This window comes from Alternaria arborescens, assembly GCF_004154835.1.
Source record: "Alternaria arborescens strain FERA 675 chromosome Unknown contig_2, whole genome shotgun sequence".
NCBI lineage: Eukaryota > Fungi > Ascomycota > Dothideomycetes > Pleosporales > Pleosporaceae > Alternaria > Alternaria arborescens.
In genome coordinates this window covers 59,816-82,475 of record NW_021167857.1, presented here as the reverse complement: position 1 = coordinate 82,475, position 22,660 = coordinate 59,816, and the positions used below count along the sequence as shown (strand labels likewise).

General features: G+C 51.7%; 11 protein-coding genes across 11 annotated transcripts; 3 read left to right on the top strand and 8 right to left on the bottom strand.

The window, feature by feature from the left end:
• Nucleotides 1–431: 431 nt before the first annotated feature.
• Nucleotides 432–1,694, bottom strand: AA0111_g837 (hypothetical protein; the record flags this gene model as incomplete). Its single annotated transcript, XM_028654809.1, has 4 exons — nt 432–782; nt 830–1,062; nt 1,112–1,405; nt 1,457–1,694. The coding sequence occupies 4 exons, from the start codon at nt 1,692–1,694 to the stop codon at nt 432–434; spliced, it is 1,116 nt and encodes a 371-aa protein (XP_028511521.1).
• Nucleotides 1,695–2,909: 1,215 nt separating this feature from the next.
• Nucleotides 2,910–4,531, top strand: AA0111_g836 (hypothetical protein; the record flags this gene model as incomplete). Its single annotated transcript, XM_028654798.1, has 3 exons — nt 2,910–3,215; nt 3,271–3,479; nt 3,526–4,531. The coding sequence occupies 3 exons, from the start codon at nt 2,910–2,912 to the stop codon at nt 4,529–4,531; spliced, it is 1,521 nt and encodes a 506-aa protein (XP_028511520.1).
• Nucleotides 4,532–4,926: 395 nt separating this feature from the next.
• Nucleotides 4,927–6,170, top strand: AA0111_g835 (Leucine aminopeptidase 1; the record flags this gene model as incomplete). The annotated part of the gene is made up of 2 exons (XM_028654787.1): nt 4,927–5,118; nt 5,193–6,170. The coding sequence occupies 2 exons, from the start codon at nt 4,927–4,929 to the stop codon at nt 6,168–6,170; spliced, it is 1,170 nt and encodes a 389-aa protein (XP_028511519.1).
• Nucleotides 6,171–6,907: 737 nt separating this feature from the next.
• Nucleotides 6,908–8,048, bottom strand: AA0111_g834 (hypothetical protein; the record flags this gene model as incomplete). Its single annotated transcript, XM_028654776.1, has 2 exons — nt 6,908–7,581; nt 7,709–8,048. 2 exons carry the CDS (start codon nt 8,046–8,048, stop codon nt 6,908–6,910), a joined length of 1,014 nt encoding a protein of 337 aa, XP_028511518.1.
• A 503-nt stretch (nt 8,049–8,551) lies between these two features.
• AA0111_g833 (hypothetical protein) lies at nt 8,552–9,559 on the bottom strand (the record flags this gene model as incomplete). The annotated part of the gene is made up of 2 exons (XM_028654765.1): nt 8,552–9,234; nt 9,280–9,559. The coding sequence occupies 2 exons, from the start codon at nt 9,557–9,559 to the stop codon at nt 8,552–8,554; spliced, it is 963 nt and encodes a 320-aa protein (XP_028511517.1).
• A 594-nt stretch (nt 9,560–10,153) lies between these two features.
• AA0111_g832 (hypothetical protein) lies at nt 10,154–10,788 on the bottom strand (the record flags this gene model as incomplete). The annotated part of the gene is made up of 2 exons (XM_028654754.1): nt 10,154–10,681; nt 10,735–10,788. 2 exons carry the CDS (start codon nt 10,786–10,788, stop codon nt 10,154–10,156), a joined length of 582 nt encoding a protein of 193 aa, XP_028511516.1.
• Nucleotides 10,789–12,027: 1,239 nt separating this feature from the next.
• AA0111_g831 (hypothetical protein) lies at nt 12,028–12,582 on the top strand (the record flags this gene model as incomplete). Its single annotated transcript, XM_028654743.1, has 1 exon — nt 12,028–12,582. The coding sequence occupies one exon, from the start codon at nt 12,028–12,030 to the stop codon at nt 12,580–12,582; it is 555 nt and encodes a 184-aa protein (XP_028511515.1).
• A 647-nt stretch (nt 12,583–13,229) lies between these two features.
• Nucleotides 13,230–14,091, bottom strand: AA0111_g830 (hypothetical protein; the record flags this gene model as incomplete). Its single annotated transcript, XM_028654732.1, has 4 exons — nt 13,230–13,258; nt 13,318–13,554; nt 13,640–13,793; nt 14,089–14,091. 4 exons carry the CDS (start codon nt 14,089–14,091, stop codon nt 13,230–13,232), a joined length of 423 nt encoding a protein of 140 aa, XP_028511514.1.
• Nucleotides 14,092–14,540: 449 nt separating this feature from the next.
• AA0111_g829 (hypothetical protein) lies at nt 14,541–16,870 on the bottom strand (the record flags this gene model as incomplete). The annotated part of the gene is made up of 3 exons (XM_028654720.1): nt 14,541–14,728; nt 14,784–16,661; nt 16,723–16,870. 3 exons carry the CDS (start codon nt 16,868–16,870, stop codon nt 14,541–14,543), a joined length of 2,214 nt encoding a protein of 737 aa, XP_028511235.1.
• A 1,080-nt stretch (nt 16,871–17,950) lies between these two features.
• Nucleotides 17,951–19,817, bottom strand: AA0111_g828 (hypothetical protein; the record flags this gene model as incomplete). The annotated part of the gene is made up of 3 exons (XM_028654709.1): nt 17,951–18,361; nt 18,441–19,504; nt 19,559–19,817. 3 exons carry the CDS (start codon nt 19,815–19,817, stop codon nt 17,951–17,953), a joined length of 1,734 nt encoding a protein of 577 aa, XP_028511236.1.
• Nucleotides 19,818–20,181: 364 nt separating this feature from the next.
• On the bottom strand, nt 20,182–22,505 carry AA0111_g827 (Palmitoyltransferase; the record flags this gene model as incomplete). The annotated part of the gene is made up of 5 exons (XM_028654698.1): nt 20,182–20,858; nt 20,906–21,018; nt 21,065–21,402; nt 21,452–22,249; nt 22,299–22,505. The coding sequence occupies 5 exons, from the start codon at nt 22,503–22,505 to the stop codon at nt 20,182–20,184; spliced, it is 2,133 nt and encodes a 710-aa protein (XP_028511241.1).
• Between the last annotated feature and the right edge of the window lie 155 nt (nt 22,506–22,660).

The following is a 22,660-nucleotide window of genomic DNA, read 5'->3' as shown; positions in this document are numbered from 1 at the left end:
GTGATGTTGTTCGACAAGCACGATATGTCTGTTGTGACCTACGCCATAGAAGAAGAGATGGTGATGCTGGTGCCGGAAATGGACATTGGTCGTTTAATGATCTTCAATACGGTGCTTGACGGGCTTTTTGGTCTTGGAAACGGCCATCTACGTGCTTTTAAACCCATCCCTCTGATTAAGAACACTCCGAGATTATGTAGTGAATTGTTCGTGGATGTTTTCTCTATTCCCCGCTCGCTACTAAAGATAATCTTATAGTTCCCTGCTAGAGAAAGTCTCAAGGAGAGCATACATAGTACAAAAGTTTCAACCGCGGGCGCATACAGTATATTTGATATGGAAATGAAGGTACAACATAATCCCTGTTGTATGGAAGAAAGTGCACTAACTAAAGAAACAGTAGAATTCCAACTGCCCACTCCCAAATATCATCACTCAGGCTGGTGGTTTCCGTCGTTATTAAAATTGCTGATGAAAACGACCAGTACTGCGCAATATGCCGCACTAGCTCCGAAGAGTTCATGCCGCTTCGCCTTTGTCACAAGTGACATGGCTGCCGAGAATAGAAGCGTGAAGACAACCAGGATACCAACAGCGTCAAAAGTAGAATTGCGGTCACCGACCGAAGTCAGCTGGTACATAGCCACGACCGGCAAGACTAATAAGACAAATATCATAACAGTGATGATCAGCCCAACAAGCTTCTCGATACGTGACTGTGAGTAGTAAAATGTGCACTTGTCGCTGGTCTTTTCGCGAAGCTCCTTGGTCGCGAACATTTTCTGCGTATGTTAGGCTCGAGAATGTGGTATGGACAGTCTTGGCTTACCTGAGTAAGACGACAATGCACTCTACGAAGGCACGATTCGATAAAACCGTCGAAACCTGACCATTCTCGGCCATGTCGAAGTGACACGAGGTCTTCCTTACGCATTATGAACTCTTCTTCAGAGTCGTTAGTCAGTGGTTTCACGTTATAGAACCACGTCCGAAAGTTGCGGTAATCACGCTTCGATGGACGTTGGAACGCGTTAAGGTCGCGTGCTTTGGACAGTATCTCGTCTGCCATAGCATTAGTTGTAGAGCCTGAAATCTGTGTGATATGTCATACCATAGTTCACGAGTTTACATCTGATCTCGTTGATGATGTGCGCACGCTTGCTCGTAGTCTTTGCTCTTTTGGCCTGCACAAGATCTCCGCTTCGAGACCGTAATGGCTTCTCGTTACCGTTCTTAGAATCGATCAAGTCCATGTCTGTGAGGCCTTTCTCTAGACAGCGGAGCTCGTCCTGAAGCTCCAAGATAACGCGAGAATGCAGGTAGTTGAATCCACGATAAATCGACCAGCTCGGCTCACTCGATTGGAATGCTGCTTGACGGGGATAACCTTCTGGATAATCTTCTACTGCTATGAAATTAGTTATATAGAAGGCTTATAAAACTATGGTTTACGTACACGGTATTGTTTTGGTCTCCATGATCTCGCGTTCGATTTCAGCTGCCGTGGGCTTGGCTTTTGTAACGCTCTTACCCGTCTCATTATGCGTGAAGTCATGCCGATTTGTCTCTTTCAGGGCTAAGGTCGTTGCTCGGCTATTGCCATCAATGGAAGCTTCGCCGAAGCTCTGTGGGCTCTGAACAATTCCCTTTTCCGCATCAGAGATATCAAAAGTGGGCATGTTTGCTTGTTCCATTGTGAGGTCTGTACTCATATAGACGAACTGGCAGAAAGACAAAAGAATCTCGTCGCACGCACATAAATGATCTGGAAAATCAGAATGAGAAGGCTCAAGCAACTCGCAATGGGGAGATGAGCCGATACTCTTGTAGTGAGAACGATATAGAAGGCTGAGAATGCCAAGACGTCGTAACTTCGAGCTGTTGTGGGTGATTTGTGATAGGTTGCCCAATGGCAATTTCGGAACGCAACCCAAAAGGAGACTCTGAGCCCCTCATTGATCATTTACGAGATCTTTTCCTGGGAATAATTTGCCTTCTTCCCAAGATGAATTGGTGACAGGATCTTTCAGCTCATACATCCAACGGCTGCCTACAAATTGGGAACGAGCCACATGAAAAGTCTTGTGATGCGTATTTCCTGACACTGTAACCATCATTTTGACTGGATCATCTTTCTCATATTCTGGCTGCCGCTGGCCAGAATCATTAGTCTGAGCACTAAGCTTGCGCGAAAAGAACCTTCACTCACATCCGCAGGAGTATCACTAGTTTGAACAGTTGTCTTGCTTCGCTCGTTATCGGAAAGATCTTTCTGTACGAGGCAAAGCACGACCGGTCAGTGGTAGGCTCATCAGCTGGCGATGGGGGTGGGGCCCATGTGGTCTTACCTGGTCCGGCATCGAGGAGATTTTATTCGCAGAGGGGCTATGAGTACACGACCTTCTTCGTTTATTTGCTGCGATACAAGTGCCTAAGGCCTCGAGGCGGACTAGCAGGCTTACTTGAGCCCTTTATCTGTTCAAGCTTGCAGCATGCTTCAGCCGAATTGCAATCCCGCTAGCCCCACAAACAGACGCACCGTACCGTATTGGACTTTTAAGCCTCAACTATGCCGGTTGATCGGACGGATGACCTAGTTCACTACAGTAATGGAGGGTCGGGTTCTCTTCTCATTGGGATGATCTCGTTTGTGGCGCCGTGTGCAGGACAAACGTCAGGGGTCAAGAGCCAACCAAAAAGGAGGCAAGAACTGCGCAAGCTATCAGGCAAACAGCCCTCTAGCATGTTGATTACCTGTGTTAGAAAAAAAGCAAAGCTATGCAGTTGTGACAGCACAGCCACATGGAGGACGATGGTTTTGAGATTTCACGGCCTGTCGTGAGACTTCAAAAACAGGACCCGTCCCCTAATGGCCGCTCTACATACCTCAGGTCGCACAATTGCTCGTCATGACAAACCAACAAAAGCCAGCTACCAGGCTGGGCCAACAAGGCGACTCGGTAGCCTTCCGCAGTTCTTCTCCAGCGAAAGTGTCCCGAAGGAATACGCCCGTCATACTAGACGATGCTGCCTCCGCACAGTCTGCCAGAAAGGAAGAGGAAAACATGGAGCGGAAACGAGACGCCGTAAGACAGGCCATATTTCAGGAAGCCTCGGACGAGGCTTTAAACATTCCCCTCGGTTACCTGAAGGTTGCAGTAAAAATCATTCGATGGGACGAAAGTATTGACGATTTCAAGGGTCACACTGAGGAGGTCAGTACGTCGTACCATGGCTTAGCAGCAGTCGCGTTCTTAACTTGGTTTTTAGATTGAGCGACTTCAGCGGATATTCGTGGAATGTTTCGGCTACGAGTGCTCCGTACACTCCATTGAGGATAACAAACGTCCACAGCTCGACATTAACAAAGCGATATTGGATCATGTTCATGCGCACGACGACCCAAATAATTTACTGATCATCTACTACACGGGCCACGGCTCCAGAGATGAGGAAGGGGGATATCTAGAGCTGTCGGCGTAAGTCACTTACCTCAAATACTAGACAAGGATCTAAGAAAATTAGAAAAGAAGACCCCTCGCATATTAGAGCGTCCCGACGACACATGGCGAAAGCAAGCTGGCGCAAAGCGGAGTTGCCAGTTCTGAACGATATGGAGGGCGACGCACTTGTCATATTGGATTGCTGTATGGCGAGTGTAGCAGCCCTCAAGTGCCGAAACGTAGGGTCACGGATCTACCAATTGCTAGCGGCCTCAGCGGAAGAGTCTTTCACATCTGGTCCAGGACCAAAATCTTTCACGACCGCGCTCTGCAACTCTTTGGAAGAATTGCTGGCCGAGAAGAGAGGGCCTTTTCTGTTAACACAGCTCTGCGAAAAGATAAACGAGAAACGAAAGAAGCAGCCATGTCTAACATGGGATCGACTACGGAGCTACAAGCGAACCGTGCAACTCGGGCCTCTACACCAGCATCAGACCCAGGAACGTAAGGCTGCTTTCCAAAAGGATGCTCCGGAGAGAGCGTCGATCAATCTTCGGTTATCGCTCAAGGTCGAAGATCTCGATGAGAACCAGATCAGATATGTTGCACAAGAGATACCTCGCATCTGCCGCGAGGTCAAGGTGGACATTCGACGTATATACTGGGAAGGAATGACAACTAAAAAGCGAACTATGAGCAGTATCATAGAGGCCGATAGCGAGGACGCTTTCAAAGTGCCAATAGATGACCGAGGTGAGGATGGGATCGGGCGTCCTCGTCCGATGATATTTGAGGCTGCTGTACACAGTGTCAACAGAGCTTACAGAGTTCGGAATGCCTTCAGGAGGATGCAGGACAATCGTCGACCAACATGTGAACGTGAGAATGGAGTATTCCAGCTCTTTGCCAGAACATTAATGACGGGTTCCATGGCTCTAGCGTTTGCATTGGTAGGCGCATTGGTCTTCACCGAAACAAAAGAGAGATGCATCTTGTTCGGAGCTGGTGTAGCTATGGTGGTGGCGTATCAGATGCAGCAGCTTGAGCAGTCTCTACAAGGGGATCGACGACGCCGTGGTCTCCGTTAACCACAGGTGTAACCTGTGCGTACCTAGATAGGTGGGAGATGATTGGCGTCTGGGTGATTTTCTCGGTTGCGGAGTTTGTTGGGTCCGTACTGGACGTTTTCTGACCTTTCATCAGTAGCATTATGAGAACTCTCTCCTGCTTTACAATTAGGAATAGAGCTCAACATGACATACAAATACCCGTCTTGGAACAGGATGAGTGTGCTCGGATATTCGTGCATGCGCGTGAACAAGAAGTGGAGCAGATGCGACGCGTGACTTCGTGACGCATGAGTTGCACGCTAACCCGATTACGACAGCTCCACCGCTATCTCCGCATCACCGCGTCAACGACCGATAGGTCTCCAGGCTGCACCTTATCATAGCTCTCACTACCATCTTCCTTATCAGCGAACATGAAGTCAACCACACTGTTGCTACCACTTTACACTGCAGCCTTTGCTGCTGCGGTTTCACATCCCAAGGACCCCCAAGTCGTCTTGCAAGAGCCGCAGCTTACTGTCGTCGAGCCGGATGAGTATCTTATCGAGCTATCACCTGGCGAGACAAGATGGGTCACCGAAGACGAGAAGTGGGAGCTTCGTAAGGTATGGAGAACCATCCAACATCGAGAGATACCCGCGTGATGTACATTTCGAGGCTTGTCGCTGACATGGTCTAGCAAAACATCAACTTCTTCGACATTACGCACAACGAAGAGCTCGGCACGCTCAACCGCCAGTTCAAGACTGAGAGCGTAAAGTTCCCCGAAAAGCCCATTTACAATGAAACCATCGCTCCGCTACTCAAGAAGCTGGAAAAGAACAACATGCGCGAGCATCTCGAGACCTTTACCTCATTCCACACCCGGTACTACAAGTCGAAATACGGTGCAGAGAGCTCGGCATGGCTTCTTGGGCAGGTCGACAAGACTCTCGCCGATGCAGGCGCTGTCAACGCCTCCGTGAAGGCGTTTCCCCACCCTTGGGGCCAATCCTCCATCATTGCCACAATCCCTGGCAAGAGTGATAATACGATTGTCATTGGCGCCCATCAAGACAGCATAAACCTCTTCTTCCCATCTCTCTTGGCTGCCCCAGGAGCCGACGACGACGGCAGCGGTACCGTTACCATCCTCGAAGCATTACGCGTACTGCTCAAGTCGGAGGAGATCCTCAAGGGCGAGGCAGACAACACAATTGAGTTTCACTGGTATTCTGCCGAAGAAGGAGGTCTTTTAGGATCGCAGGCTATCTTCCAGTCTTATGAGAAGGACGCTCGCAAAGTCAAGGCTATGCTTCAGCAGGACATGACTGGTTACGTTCAGAAGACGCTCGATGCAGGCGAGCCAGAGTCTGTTGGTGTCATTACCGACTTCGTTGACCCTGGCCTTACCGAGTTCATCAAGCAGATCATCACTGTCTACTGCGGCATCCCGTATGTCCTGACCAAGTGCGGTTACGCCTGTTCCGATCATGCCAGTGCATCCAAGGCCGGTTACCCATCAGCTTTCGTCATTGAGTCAGACTTCAAGTACAGCGACAACAAGATTCACACAACCGAGGACAAGATTGAGTATCTAAGCTTCGACCACATGCTTCAGCATGCGCGGATGACACTTGCTCTGGCATACGAACTCGCTTTTGCAAAGTTCGAGTAGCGTCGGATAGGATCTAATGAGATCTAAGTTGTACAGTCGACTTGAATGGTTTATTGTCATTGCACGAACAGCCAACGATGTTGTATTTATGAATCAACCTCATGAACAATGCTCAAGAATCGTCGAGCTCTCTATATATATGTGATACATGCATACCTTCAGCACTGTATGTTACAGGATTTGCGCAAAGGAATTATATACTAGCACAATGCCCTGTTGATAGCCGCATGTTCCTTCTATAGCTTCCGTCTCAGTCACCTCTACCCTCTACGTCATCTAATTCGTTACCGTCAGTACTCGTCATCGTCGCAATATTCTAAGTGATTAAAGTTACCATGTCTTCACACAGATCTTGGGTTCCACTCTGGACATCGACACACCCCTTCTCATGCTGCAAAGCCCTGGTTTGTAGGTATCCACGTACATAATTATGGGGTGGTAGTACGTTATCCTGTGCATCATAAACCACAGAATATTCTCATCACGGTACAAACGGCGAATGCTCTGGATGACGAGTTGCTGGTGCGTGCGGCATAGCAAAAGCAGCACGATTAGCCGTTGAGCAAGACTGTCAACAAAAGCGGCATATATAATTCAATGGTAACAACCCATCCGTCTATATGCAGATGCAGTGCGAGTATAAACTCATGTCAAGCCGTATACATGAGTAAAGCAGACTGAACAAGCGAATGTAGAGGATGCGAGGGGTCTCGAGACGAGCTCGAGGTCATGGAGAACTAGACCAAGCCATAGAGTGGTCGCGGCAAAGAGCTGCAGACCTGGCTGTCGTTGTTTCCTGCCTTGAGCTTCGCGCCCTTCAAACCAACGTATGCTTCGCGTCTGGCTGGATTGCCGACAGTAACACTCCACGTCTTCAAGCCATAGTAGACACCGATGTGATGTACGAGCCAGCGTCCAAAGCTGCCACCAACGTCTTCCTCAGGTGTCTCAAAGAGCATGAGCTCTTTCTTAATAGCCTCAGCCTCTGTAGGTGAGCGAAGATCGTTCATCTGTCCGTTCCTTCCAACAAAGACGATCTCGTCGTCTTCGCTGTCTGGATCAGCAGGTAAGCCATCTTGCTCTGCCTTGCGCTCCTTCTCCTCCCAGTCGGCGACGAACTTGCGGACCTCGCCCTCGAGGTCCATGAGAAGACCCTTGGCGCCGCGCGATCGCTTGAGCTTCTCGCGCAGTTCCTTGGGCACGACACCAGGAGTTGTGGGCTTGTTGGCTACGGTCTTGGTCGCAGCCTTTTGAGCGACTGCAGCGGTCTTGCGTTCGTTGGACTGGCGCTTAAGGCCGGCATCCCAGAGGGGAGCAAGATAGTAGGGCACGTTTTTAGCCGTGTAGGTAGGATGAACCTCCCAGTCCTTTGGCAGTGGAGGCTCGGCGTAGGGGTTGTTCAGGAGACGGTCTGTCTAGAAATCAATGGACGCATACTTTCAAGAATGAATTACTTGCAGCGCAAGTGGTGATAACAGGGCCGTATTGTGATGCGCAAAGTGTCATTGAGAGAGGGGGAGGGGGCACCCTCAACGTACCATTCTCCCAACGCTGCCTGCGCCTGGACCCCTCCTTGCCCTTTAGCAGAGCTTCACGCCTCTTCAAGCTGTCGCGGCGAAGTGGTTCTTTGCGACGGTAATAACCACCCTCCTTTGCAGCTGCTGAAGCACCTACGGGCTGTCTGGCAGCTGCAGGCGCATCGTGTTCATCGAGCGGGATCGCAAGCGTAACCGAGGTACCCTGAAGCGCATCTCCAGGGGCAGATATGGCCACAGAACTGAGCGCAACGGTCGCCTGCTCGGTCCACGCTTCAATATCGATGGGTTGAGGTGGGGCAGTTGCCTGCTGGGGGCTTGAGGGAATATCGCCGACGGCCATTGTGGTGGCGTTGAGGGTGTGAACTACGAGAAGAGGAGTATAGATGAAGTCCAAGAGAGAGGAAGTGCTAGTACACTCGGTAAGAAGATGTCTGAATAGGGGACAAGGAGACAGAAGCTCTATTACACACCGAAGATGTGTTCAGGGACAGATGGCGATAAAGGCTGCGGCGCGATAGGAGAGTCATTAGGTCATGGTCGTAGTTCGCGTCGTGCTCGCAAGCCAATCAAGCGGCAAACGTGGGGCAAGCCGCGCATCATGGAGTGAGACAGCAAGAGTCACACGTCTGTGACTGTACGTGCACTCAACGGTGTGTTCGTTCAAGGCCAAAAAAGATGATGAGGTAGTTATTGACGGTTGTGGTTCTCTTGTGTGCTGTATGAGCTAAGTACGAAGCGTACGCAGCCCATCTATCACATGTCATCCGTCGCCTTCCGCTTCTCCAGCTTCTCTTTGAAAGTAACATGAGCAGCTCAACACAAAAACATCATAATTGAATAGCACTACCCGCCAGCCGCATAGAAATCCTCAATATCAACTGGAGTGGTGATTTTGTTGCGCTCGGCAAACTCCTTCCAGTTCAGTGTAGGTTGATGCCACTTGCGAGTCGACACCAAATACTTCTTCCACTGCGTGCTGTTCCCCTTCCCGCGGCGCCTGGATCCCACAAGCGGCCAATCTATCTTCTCGACGCCTCCGCCTCTACCTTGGATTGATAACTGTAGACATTTCGTATACCACTCTGGCAGCCCAGTAATCTCTACGTCCTTGATGCCGCGAAGGTATGCAAGGCTTTCAAGACCGAACATGAACTTTTCTGTGTCTTTGGGAACACAGGAATTTATGGTGCCCCGAACAGTCTTCCCGCAGGCAGATTGAGCTGGCTTTTGTGAAGTAAGCTGGAAATCGACCTTCAGGTCTTCCAATAGAGATTTCTGGTCGCTATCGTCTGCATACTCTTTTAGGATTTCGACAAGGTACTCTAGTCGTGACCGCTGACGCTTGACGGCCCAATGGCTGTTGATATCCGGAACTACCTCGATATGAATGCGTCGCAGATTGCGTAACAATGGGAGTCGATCGGGATGACCAAGAGGTCCGAAGACGAGTGGACTCCGTAGTGACTTTGGCCACATGGTTTGTCCATGGACAGTGAAATTATAGGTATTCAGTCCATACAGAACCGCTGAAACAGTTAACAAAAGTGAATGCAAATATGGTGACAACTTACATAGCGCCTCGTTGGAAACGAACTTGCTCACCCGAAATAGCTGCGTCTCGACCGTGATGTGGTTCCAGCGGCGCACCAATGTGTTTTTGTAGAAGGGGTTTCCACCTATCCTGCTAGGAACGTCTTCACCCTTTCGGATGCCATTTGTGGTCCAGTCAGGCTCGCCGCTCCTCAACCAACCACAATTTTCAAATGTGATGACCATATCATTTGGGATCAAGAAAGAGTACACATGGTATCGGAGCTCCGCCGGAAGATCAAGAAGGCGGAAGTTTGTCATGGTTTCGTAGGCAAGGAGGCTTAGTCCATGTTGAACTTGTAAGAGGTGTCGGTAGTGACCAAAAGTCGAGTGGGTGAACGCAATGAACTCAGCAGGCGAGATGAGCAGGGACAAATAGCAAAGCCCACGTACGCCAAGATCACTTGTTCTACGTAGGCAGCAACGAACTCGCAATGGTGTATTGGAGTGAGCTGGGACGACCGGTGTAGTAGTGGGAGAACATGTATTTGGGCGGCGCGAGTGCCAAAGAGAGCAGTTCAAATAGGGCAGCGGCAGAGACGTGAGATCCAGAAGGCGGCGTGGTGTTGGGGCACAGTTGCAGGCTGCATCGCCAAGCGAGCCTTCCCACTGTTTCCGAAAGTAGTGTTCTGCTCGACGTCAGGCAAGTGTGAAAGGCACGATAGCACATGGGTGAAATGGGGTCAACTACAGAGGAAGGACCTCAAAACCTATCTGTATTATGTCTAAGATGGGCACAAGTTTGTAGAAGGGACAGAGGTCCATCTGTAGTGACGCGAGGCTCAGGCTCGAACGCAGAGGAGGTCATAGCTGGTGACCAGGCATTGAGCGCAGACGCAGTTTGGACAAAGGCTTTCAGACAACGCTCTGTTCGTCTCTTCCGTCCCTCGCCATCTCCTCTGCCAGCCATTCGGCTTCTTCCTGCATCTCTTGGTCGGTCCGGGGCTTGCGGCTATCATTGTCCACCGCAGGGAAGCGCCCCTTCTTTTCTTCTCCTGCGAGATGTGCTTTAGCTGCCTTCTCCCTGTCGGCAAGCTGCTTGCTCAGGTCCGCATCTTCGCTCTCCATCATGCCGTATATAGCATCGGTGCCACCCTTCTCTTCTAAGTCGTCCTTCTTGCGAGGGATGATGTGTGCATGAACATGGGGCACGCTCTGGCCTGCGTCCACGCCGTCTTGTATGGCGATGTTCAGGGACGAGGCACTGAAGACTCGCTCCACCATGCGGGACACCCGCTGCACGGTCAAAAATAGGTCCTGCACTTCGGCGGCGGACAGATCGTTGAAACGCGGCACGATACGGCGCGGCGAGACCAAGACATGACCAGGCAGAAGGGGCTTGAGGTTGACTATGGCAAAGGATAGGCGCGTTACGTGGAAGACCTATGTGCGTATGATTAGCCTGTGTCGTGTGTGGTCTGAATTTGTGGCTGCACCTGGTTCGTCACCACAAAGGTGCCGAACTTGATGACATCCTTTGTGAGCGGCATTCTCCCCGGTTCGTCGCCTCAAGTCGTGTCTAACAGGCGTCGCAAGTACTGAGGCGCCAAGCAGTCTCAACGCAAGGGCGCGCGCGGGCGGCGGCGGCGCGCCGAAGATTGAAACCACACGGAACTTTCCTCGCACCTTCTACTGCGTGCTGCGGTATGCACGCCATACCTCCTTCACCCCACTGCCCTTTAGCGCCGACGCTACACCGGAAACTCGAGGCGAGCAGAGGACCCCGTTCTCGGCCCAATTTCAGCTCCTGTCACATGAGTTGCAGCGGCGCAATCAGAGTCCAAACAGCTGCGACGCGTGGTGAGCTGCTGCAAATCCATTCGCACAACCAGATCCACGTCCACCACCGTGGGGACGCATCGTGGGGTTTGCCCTGTGCTTTTGGCTGCCCGCTCCGTGTGCGTGCTGACGCGCCATGACGCCGCCGCCGCCGCCCTCCTGCTCTGTCTTTTTACTCATCCACCGCCGGCCACCTATTACACTATAAATCTTACCTCTTCAACATAGCCTCTGTGTGACTCCCATACGTCCTGTTTGCTCTTATCAATACCCGTTACTACTGTGGAGCCACCTGGTGGACCCTTTACTCAGACCTTTTTGCTAGCACACACCTCTGACTCCCAGCTTAGCCTACTTGGACAGCCGCAACTCCACCAGCAAGACACGCCAAGAGGGTCTCACAAGTGAGCTTGGCTGGAGTATTGGGTTTCGAGCCCGGACCGTCTTTCAAACAAATCACCCTCCAGCACAAACACGATTCCGCCTCACCCGCCTTTGTGCAGACGAGCGACAAGCTACTATTGATTGACTTGGCACTCTGCGCTGCGGCGATCCTACATCCTGACGACGAGACAGGAAGGATCCCCACAGTCCCACCACGTACGCTTGTTCCCTAAGCGTAAGAACCAGCATCAGGGTTCGTTTACAGATTCCTTCGGTCCAAGTATAAGAGGGTCGGACCTCCGATTTTCTGCTCTTCTGGCCCCCAAGTCGGATATACCATATTCCACAACGTTCCACTCCGATTACATAGCGCGAATACCACACACGCTCCAGCCCACCTTCTCGCTGTCCTCATCGTACCACGGTTTCCGTTGATCGGTACCGCGCATCACTTTTAGCCGACTATATATAAAAGTCTCTCGGCATCTCCTCTTACGGTTCACAAGCATCAAATCTCCGATACAACAACCATCCAACTACTCACTCACACATCTACAACTTCCATAATGGATATCGCCACTACTTCCCGCGCTTACTTTGCCATGCCCTCTCCCACTCCTGAGGAGAAGATCTCCCTCCAGGCCAGCAACACAGTCTACACCTATCACTGCCTATGCAACCACCTCCTACTGGCAACCACCACACCGCTCCCTTCCCTACCCAAACGCCAACATACACGCGATGCTGCACATATCATGCCGCTTCCGCCAGCACCCACTTCGGGCCGCAACAAGAACGCGCCGTCGCAGGATCACTATGGACTCCTCCTCTCTACCCGACAAGACCGCCAAGCTGAGATAATAACCAGCGACGAGGGCTTTGAGAAGCGTTACCTACAGCGTTGTGGACGGTGCAATCTGGTTGTAGGATACCAGTTGGACTGGCAACAGTTCTCCGTCGACCGGTCTGGTAGGCGCGAGGATTACGTCTTCCTTCTCCCAGGCGGTTTCGTCAAGACGAGCGACATGATCATGGGAAAAGCAGCTACCGCATCGACATCCGCCTCAGCAGTTGGCGGCGCGGGCATGGGCACTGTCAGTGTCACCCAAGTCAAAGCGTAGGCGGATCCGTCCGACCTGCGTCAGCCGTTGAACTCTGGGGCTCCCCGCCTTCCGCAGCTTACTCCACGGGGAAGCATGCGCAGGTTTCCTCAACAGAACATTCTTATGGAATCATGATTACGATTGCCCTGACGAGTCTTGCTTTCGGCGCTTATTGATTTCAGTTGCTTTTTCGGAGTTCGGGACGTGTAGATCAGCGGGACACTTTCCTTTCATCATCATCATCATTATCAGTACATTTAGATACCCCATTGGTGAACGCGCAAGGCTTCTCATGCTACAGGAGGAAAGAAGCCTATATGTTTACAAACAGACAGCGTCCCTTATGGATCCAAAAACAGTGTTGTATTCCCTGTTTACATCAAGATATCACTGGTGTGCGTTTGTGTGCGTGTGTGAGTGTGAGACTTCACTAATGCAATCTTGTCTTAGCATCATATTCGCTGCTCTCGAGCTGTCCGACTCCCATGCCCTGCTGCCCTACAATGTGCAGATATCAAAGAAGTGTATATATGTATCATGTTAAGACAATTCCAACGCCAACGTAATCCGCATGCAAAAAACCGTGACCCGTTTCAGACATGCTCGCATAAAATCTCAATGGAGAAGGACAAGAAGGGACGAACAAGAATTGCAAGAACCAACGTTTAGTTCTCCGCAATAGTCTTGACGAACTCTGCAATCACCAGTCAGTCAAAGTCTCCTGATGCTCTGTTCAAAGGTGTAGAAACTTACCCCTGTAGTCCACCTCGTTATTGCTTGCATCGATGGTGCTCTTGAACAGCTCATCGACCTCCTCCTCGCTCATCTTCTCTCCCAGGTTGGTCAGAATGTACTTGATCTGGCCCTTGCCGACAAACCCGCTCCGGTCCTTATCGAAGACCTGGAAGCCGCGGATGTATTCCTCGATGTCAAAGGGTTCGCGGAAGCCGCCGGGGCGGTTGAGGATCTTGGAGAAGGTGTCGAAGTCGACTGTGAACAGCCTGTTAGCCCCGGAACCCATGTGCAGCAGGCGCAAATCGCTTCGAAAGCGAATGCGTGCATGGCGGATACGTACAGTCTGCGCCAACACCGCGCTCGAGATCGGCAATCTCAGCCAGTGTAGGGTTCTGTCCACATGCGCGGAGGAGGTCACCCAGCGCACCGCGGTCGACACGGCCGTTGCCACGCTTGTCGAAGAGCTGGAAAGCTTCGCGGTAGTTGGTAGAGGCCTGATGACTGTTATCCATGGCTGTTCTTCTCTCGTCTTGTTCAAATCGCTAGTGGTGGGGTTGTTGGACTGTTGGGCGTGGGTTTGCGATGCTGCCGTTGGAAAAGTCAAGTTGCAGTGTTGACACCATGTGCAACAGAATGAAGCACGCGTGTTGTTTTGCTGCGGCCACTCGCCGCTGCCCGTTGCCCGCACGCCAGGGCAGGGACGACCTGGCCCGCGGCCAACCAACGATTGCCCAGAGGCCACGAGCGATGCGGGGTCCGAGTTCCGAAGAAGAAAAAGACTCGACTTACCATTGTGTATAATGTGTACTGCGAGAGTTGCTTGGTGACAAGAAATATATTCAGCAATTCCGAAAACGGTGGTATAGGCGGTGTGAGGGTTTAATCTGGTGTTGAAGGGGCTGTTAGATGTATCCTGAGCGTGGGCCGCCGAGTGCGTCGAGCGCAAAATACTGCCCGCCGCCAAGGGCGATGCGCCGTCGTCTAAGCAACCAGCGGTGTACTAGCTGTGTCCATCAACGTTCATGTTAGGCACAACAACAAGCTATCGATTTCCAAGAAATGCTCAGAATCCTCTAGCTAGTACATATACAACACGAGCGGCCGTATCTTGTGCTCGGTCAAGACAATCCCGCACTTTGCACCTGCAACTATGAGACCATATGCTCAGTACGTTGATAGACAGAGATATTGCTATCTTGCAAATCCATTCTATTCACACCCTCGCATCTAGTGAAAAATATCTAGAACTTCTCCATCAGGTTCTTTCTCACGGTCCACATACGTGCTCTCTTGCCATAAATGTACATGGGAATACTGAAAAGCATGCATCCCAATTGGATGCCTCCAATCGCTAAGAATGTATCCTTGCTACCACTCGACTCTAGCCAATGCGGGAAGAAGAGAGAAAAGATGAAGCCGTGTAAAACGTCTGTCAGAATGCGTTAGTTTCCATGTAAATGTAGGTAACATCAGGCTGGACGTACTCTTTGAGAAATTAAGCGTGACAAGCGCCTCACCCGCATACATGCGGTAACTGTCAACCACGAAAGTAATGGCTGTGGTACTAGCCAGCGAACAGCCGAAGCTGATGACGCCGAAGAAAACGGTCGGAACAATCCAGCTGTCCCTCTCTTCAGCACTCCAACCAAAGCCCATAAGTCCAATGACAGTGCTAATGGAGATCGGTACCGCCATGAGGAGACGGAATTCTGGCTCGTATACGCCATCATTCTTGCGTGCCATGAATCGTACCACAAGGTCGGAGACTCGGCCTGCTACTGCAGTACCCAGAACACCACCTACAAAAGGTGAGATGTAAACAAGACCCACTTGAAGTGGGGTGAAGTTGTACGACGTGTCGTGGTAGATGTGGGCAACCGATTCAGAAAGCACAATCAGCCAACCAACAGCAAGAGCGTAGACAAGCGATGACCAAAGGACAGCTGGATAGGCAAAGAGGACGAATGGGCGGATGGCTACGCGAAGCCACTTGTCTTTGACAAGACGCCCGTTCCACGGCCTGAGCGACTGGCGATACGACTTTGCTGGGGCGTCACGATAATAGTCGGTGTAGTGAATCGAAAACTGTTCCGACACATGGTCATTTTCGGCAGGATCTGTCGATATATGTTCGCTGCCAGGACGACTATCTTGTTTCTCTGGATCAGCTACGAAGGTTTCCGGAAATTGCCCGAAATAGTCATGACGCGGGTTCTCGCCAGGGGTGGAGTGGATGCTCATCGGAGAGCGTGGAGTCGGCGGCACACTTGCGTGTCGCCCAGTACCATCAGCAATATCTGCATGATCAGTATTCTCGTCAGGATCTGGCTCGGCGAATCCAACATGTGTGTTCTTGTGACGTTTGGCGGGCACCTCGTTGGGCGCTGCCAGAGGCGATGTGGGCAAGGGCGTTGCTGGTACTGATGCATTCTGTGCCTGCGATGCATCGACAGCCTTCTTGTGGTGCATATTTGGTAGATGAAAGTGTCCATGGTGTTGTCCTGGACTCTTGCTACGGGCGCGATTGTGTCGCTTGGCTGGTCTGGGTGCTCGGTCCCAAAAGGTTTCGGGCACGAAGAAGAAGATGAGGAAGAAACAGAAACCGACGATAATGGCGGTAATCCAGAAGACCCATCGCCAGCCCAAAGACTGCACAATAACGGCACTGACCAAAGGAATCAAGTTCTTTCCGCCAAGCAGAAGTAGCGTGTAGATTCCCAGGCGGTACGCTCTCTCGTGGAGGAAGAAAATCTCGGCAATAGTAGCGCTAGGCAGACATTCGACTGGAGAAACGGCAAAGCCTTGGACAATGCGCGCCACTACGAGAGAGGCGTAATTGGGCGATACCGCGCACCATATTGAAGAGACGGTGAAGAGTATAATGGCACCGAGATATACAGGCCGCTTGCCAAACAGGATAGCAGTAGGCGACGCAATCACGCTACCCAGACCAAGTCCAAGCATGTATAAGCCTGTAGTCAAGGCCACTTGGGGAATCGTCACGTCGTATGTCTCAGCCACATCGTTGAAACCAGCGGCCAACAGCGGCGTCATTCCTCCTCCGACCATACAATAGAAGCCAAGCGACACGAGGGCGAGATCTCGTCGCACTTGTGCCCAGTTGAGCGGATCGTTCGCCGACTCTTCGGGCTGGGGCTCCAGAATGAAACGACCATCTTTTGTCCGCTTCTTCTCGGGCGGCCGAGAACGGGACGACTGGCGGGAGCCCGGTTGCGAGGCAGTTCGCTGGGGCCTGGGTCGGTACGAGGTAGGGAGCGACGAGGCCGATGTGCGTGCGTGGGCATGTTGGAGTCCCAGCGGTTCGTTGCGGTTGTGCGTTTTCGACAGGAGAATAACGGAGCCTGAGAGAAAAGGATTAGTTTGCCATTCGCCTAGAACAATCAATAAAAAAAAAGTCCTTACCAGGCACTTCGTCAGTCTGTGGATCGCTCAGAATCCCCAGATTCCACCTCCGTCGTGGGGCGTCCTTCTCTTGTGTGGATGTGGTAGTCGAAGCCACGGGACTCTCGTCGGCTGACTGCGACTTCCGCCAGGGGGTGAAGTTGACCATGGCGTCTGTCCGAGAGTGTAATACTTCCAACCGGAGAAAGAGCAATGTAAGAGATGGTAAGGTCTATATCATACGGCGTACCCTGTAATCGATACCAAGGCTCTGATGACTAGTTCCTTGAGCAAGACTCACGAGGACCCTTTCTCCACACCAACGGCCCAAGTCTCCACGCCGCTGCAGATGCACGATAAGGACAGGTGACGGGATGTGGAGTCTCCATATCCACGTTGGGGAGGCAGCACAAACATGTGGTTACTACGGACAATGCGCGTGCTCAAGAAAGAGTGTTATCGCTGGTCCGCGTTGGTGCATATCGCGGCTACCATTGCTAGCGCCAGTGCCATGACGTACTGCCAAGGTCCATGTGACTTGGTATGGCTAAGACAGCCCGCCTCATTGGCTGCCTCGACCTTCACCGCCAACACTCTTAGTCGTGCTCAGACATGCGCAGACATGGTCCTCGTTGCAACACCTCTCCAGCCACAGCAATAACGCACGCGATACTTGCCCTATCCGCCCTTTCCGCGACACTGCCTGTGCGATTGTCCGCCTGTAACACGTGCTTGTCAGAATATGCAGCCGCTATTCGTAAGAAACAGCCCATAAGCCCGAACGCTGCTGCCCGACAACCCTGTTGGAACGGAGCAATATTGGCGAACACGAGACGATCGCGTCTGTGCCAACGAACATGATGTCGGCCAAACCGCGGCTCCACAGCTTTCGGTCAATTGAAACGGGTCGATCAACCGCATGTTTGCTCTCACCACCACAATATCGCAATATTTTCCATACACTGATACGATCACGACGATTCATGGAATGACACGTACGCCATCGTCCGATACAAGCATCGCACCGCACATCGCGGTTAACCTTAGCAAGAGATGCGTCGATCCTGATTATCTTAATATTTCCTGCAATCAAGATCGAAACAATGTACCGCAATCGTCTTCCGTGTTCTCAATCTCCACAACCTCACTTCAGAGGTAAGAGTAATGCCCGCGTCCAGCGGTAGCAAGTATTCACCACGCAAATTCGTGTCCTTGAGCTCAGATAATGGTATAGTGTAAGCGGTCAATCCTACATGCTATCTTCCCTCCATCTGCTTCGAACCTTCTGCCACCCCTCCATCTCTCCCTTTCCGCCTCTTTTCTCCAATCCCAACCCGCGCTCAACCCACTCTTGACTTCCCATTTCACTCAATCTCGACAAGGCTCTAGCAAACGCAAATCGTTCTTCGTCACCAGAGAAAATACTGCTGTTCTTCAACATGTCCATATTCATGCCAAGATCATCCATGAGATTACGCATAACATCCGAGATGGCTTCATGGTTGTCTGCTTCGGCAGATTTGGAAGGTGGCTTGGGCGAAGGAGAGGTCGTAGTGGGAAGTTTTCCAGCTTTCTGTGTAGCGGTTACAGCGTCGTTTAGTTCGGACTGGTCGAGGAAAAGGGCTGTTAGGGGAACAGCTGTTGTCATTACTAGCTTGGCCTGGTCTTCCGTTAGTACTGTATACTTCCAACCACGTGCCCCCGTGTATGAGCTCCCGCACTACCAGTATCTCGCTTACCCTTGATTCGTACACGGCATCTATAAAAGTGATGAATCTCCGCGCCAAGTCTCTTGACCTGTAGTTCATCCCAGGCACCCCTGTAATGACAAACGCCTCATACTGCCTCGTAAGTTCCAGATAGTCGGCTGCTCCCGTAGCGCGTCCAATGATGTCGTCGAAGCTAAATACGGCACACTTCCCGCTAGCCTTCGGTACGCGAACTTCCCTTCCCCAGACCTCGTGAACAGCCGGGTGTGGTGGGTCGTTATCGAAGTCGCCGAGGAAGCGGAACCATCTCTCTACATGCGTTTGCGCTGAGGCGTCTAGCGGGTGGTGATAGACACCACTTGGTGGCCGTGGGATCTTTCTGTAATCTGTCGACGAATCCAGGTTCAGGACCGTAAGTCTTGATTTTAGAAGATTGATACAAGGTATGAAGCTTTCTCTTTGTATACCGTTCTTGTATAGGTCGTCTGGGTGTCTGTTACTCGTCGTGACGATGACTGTTCCATGTGCCATCAAGCTCTCCATTAATCTCCTGAGGATCATGGCATCGGCGACATCCGTGCATTGGAATTCGTCGAAGCAAAGAACCGAGGACCGTTCTGCTATACCCGCTGCGACGAAGGGTATACTGTCAATGTCATTCCCATGCTGCATCTTCATCTTGTGCAAGTCCTTATGTACGCTTTGCATGAAGGCGTGGAAATGGATCCTCGTCTTTCTCTTAATGTTTGGCGGAAGTGTGTCGTAGAACAAATCCATCATCATTGTCTTCCCACTGCCTACATCTCCAAACATATACATGCCCTTTGGTAGTGATTCTGGTATGGGTGGCAGGGCCGATCCTGCGGGGCTGGACGATGAGAGGAAAGAGAAGAAGGACTTTTTAGTTGGTTGAAGGGACTCGATGGTAGGTTGCTGGACGGGTGGTTGTTCATAGGATTGCAGCATATCGTGGAGGTCTTGAAGATTCCTGATGATGTTGCGTTGGTGCTCGTCGTCTCGTAATCGCCCGGATTCGACGCGCGCATCGTACTCGGCCATGGGGCCATGGGTTCGCTCAGGGTCTTCAGTTGCATCTGTTAAGATCAGCACTCATGTTGAAAAGCAGTCTTTTCAGTTACGAAACGTACATTCACGCGCAGCCTGCGCGTACCCTCTGCAACCTACTGGCGCAAAGGAAACTCTGTTCGGCACATGGGCAACGTTGCTCGGGCGCGCAGGAGCGTGCCCTGGCGCATGCCTCGCCTGTCTTGAACTTCTCGTGCAGTTGGTGCATATCGCCCTCTTGCCATCGACTGTCAGGTTGCGTCCCACCGCAATTCTCTTCGGCATCGGGCCAGCGCATCGCGAAAGGGTCCTCAACCCTCTCAGGGCCTCAGATGATGTCATTTTCGACATTCGGCGCACAGCCTAAAAGCTTGCGACGATAACAACAAGGAAAAGAAGTAGATTAAACTTAGGGCATGGTGGAAAAGAAAGCTCAGCAAAAGCCAGGCGACCAAGTTGAACAGGATAGTGGAGCGTCAAGCATGTGCGCGACCCACGACGGGTTGTTTAGGGTGGCGCGGGGAGTTTCTTCGCTGCAGCCTCGGCTTTTGACTTCCGGTCTGGTACAACTGCAAGGATTTCGGCCACATTTCAGTAGCCGACGTGAGAACAGCATAGTTCACGACAAAGTATTTGTATGGTCCTGGGAACCACTTGCGTTCCATACTCTTCATCATCATTACCATTATCGCTACCTGCGTCGTGATCATGACTCCTCCTCCGCAGCCACACTCTCATACCTCCCTCCTTCACCTCCACCACCTCTCTGATACCTCATCTTGGGCACCTCATACAACCTTGTATAGTCCACTCTCTCACCACCCAGCCTTGCATACCCACTCTCTTTTGAACCAAACATTGGACTGGCGTCGCACCAGAAATCCTTGCAATTCGTAACGATACCTCGTGAAAAGGGGTTGCCCCGTCTTTGTCGCATTATTTGTTCTCCTTGGCTTCCGTGAAGGGCGATTGTAAGGAAGGTGTCGATTCCAAGGAGACGCTTCCATTGATCCCAAATGGAAGCTTTAGGTTGAGGACGACGTGGAACGTCGCCTGTATCTTGACCAGAGCCGAAACCATTCGTGGGCGCGTTCCCGGCACCGCCGGACACGTCTTGGCTCGTATCGCCGGTGGTCACAAATGAGTTGAGCGCATCCGCAGGTGTGCCGCCATGAAGGTGTCCGCGCATGCTTTCGTAGGTCGTGAGATTGCGCGCGATCTGAAGAAGCTGAACACAGAGAAGCATGGTCACCCATGTTAGTTGAAAGGCAGCCCATATCGACAGTACAATCGTAAATGGGTCTTTGTTAAGGACTTTGCAAAGATCCGGCGAGATGACTGCGCATTTGGGGAAATCTTTGGGCGCGTCACGTATTTCCAGATCTACTAACATTAGCCTTATGACACCAGCATACCAGGCTTTGACTTACAAGCAAGGGCCAGCCTTATGAACATAACGATACCGAGTTCCAGAGATAGTACATACAGTACGAAATGTCTGTGGTTGTTGTTCGCCACACAGTTGTTCACCCATGGACAATGACTGTCACGGTTAGCGCCATGCTATGCTGTCAACGTGAACTACTCACTGATCACTCTTTGCAACGCAGCGCTCGCATCTCTTACAATGCTTGCTACGCAAAGGCTTCCGCACCATGCAGTTTACACAAAAGTGGCGTTCATCAAATTGTCGTAGCTCCATAAGCTCGTCAATGACTGCCTTGGAAGCACTCCTGCTCGCCGACTTGGGTACAAAGCCGGGATCAATAGTCATGGTGAAGAAGTAAAAATAGGCCGTGAGTCCGTAGAATGCTGCGAAGAGAAAGTTCATAAAGAAGTTGGTTCGAATTGTCCAGGGTAAGACTGTTGTTGCCCAACGGAGACCGACCCAGAACAGTGTGCCGGCGAAGATGCCGGCCAAGAAAGGCTGGGATTTGGTTAGCGATAAGGCACAAGTAAGCCAGCAGTCGACGTACAGTATGATGTATGCTTCGCATGTTGGAGGGACCCCATCGCAAAAGCCACTGTGCTCCCCATTGCATGAGATAGGCGACAATCAACGACAAGGGTATACCAACAAACGCCGGGTAGTGGCTGACGAGGAAAAGGGCAGTGAAAAGTATAGCAAACGGCCAGAAGAATATGAAGCGACTCAGGAACCATCTCGTGTCCTTGATACCTGGGATGGGGAACTGTCTCGGATTTCCATTTCGATCGAAGCCAGCTTCCATGAGGGCGCGACGCCATTGCCGAGTAGTGTTCATCTCCTGCGCCGTGACCTCCGGTGTCTTGCCGTCGTTGTTCTTAGCGAATCGGTCGGCGCCATACTCTAGTAGCTTCTGTATTGATCCCTGACTCCCCTTTACCAGGGCCCAATGGAGTGCAGTGAAGCCCTGGTCGTCGGTCGCGTACACGTTGGCGCCCCATCTGAGGAACAAATCAACACAAGACGGATAGCCCTTGTATGCAGCCCACATGAGCGGGGTATGGCTCTGGGGATCTGGAATATCAACGGGTATGTCCTGGTGGAGCAGCAAGACGATCTGGTACACATTGCCGTCGAGCGTGGCGCTGTGCAGGAGATTGAAGCCTTGGTCATCGGTGAGGAGAGGGTCGGCGCCGTGGTCGAGCAGGAGGTTGACAATGTAGTAGTTGCAACGCTTCGCAGCCCAGAGGACGGGTGTCGCAACAGCATCGCCGCCCTTTGCGTTGATGGGCGCACCGGCTTGGATAAGGAAGTGGCAGAGAGCATAGTGATTGTTGATGGCGGCCCACTGCAGCAAGTTAGCAGTCGGTCATTCTCAAGCCATCTGGTGTGCGCACATGTAGCGGTGTTATGCCCTGCTCATCTTTGAATGTCGCATCCGCCTTGCCGCTGTCGAAGAGTTTCTGGATAGCCGCAATTTCTCCCAGCCGAGCCAACTGCATTATGTCCTCCTCCACTGGGAGGCTGGGCTTGTTGTCCGCCATGACCTCGAGTTCGTGGTTGCCCGGGGAGGCTCCATTGCTGTCTGATGGCGTAGCAGCCATGTCGGGGATCCGCGTGATGCTGCTTGGTTGCGGAGCTTACTACACCTCCGGATTGTGGTAGCGCGCTTGTTGAGATGGCAGAGGGATCGGAATTTGGGCAAGAGATTGGGAAAGCTTGTTCGGGTGTCACAGCATGCTGACGACTGAGGATTTGG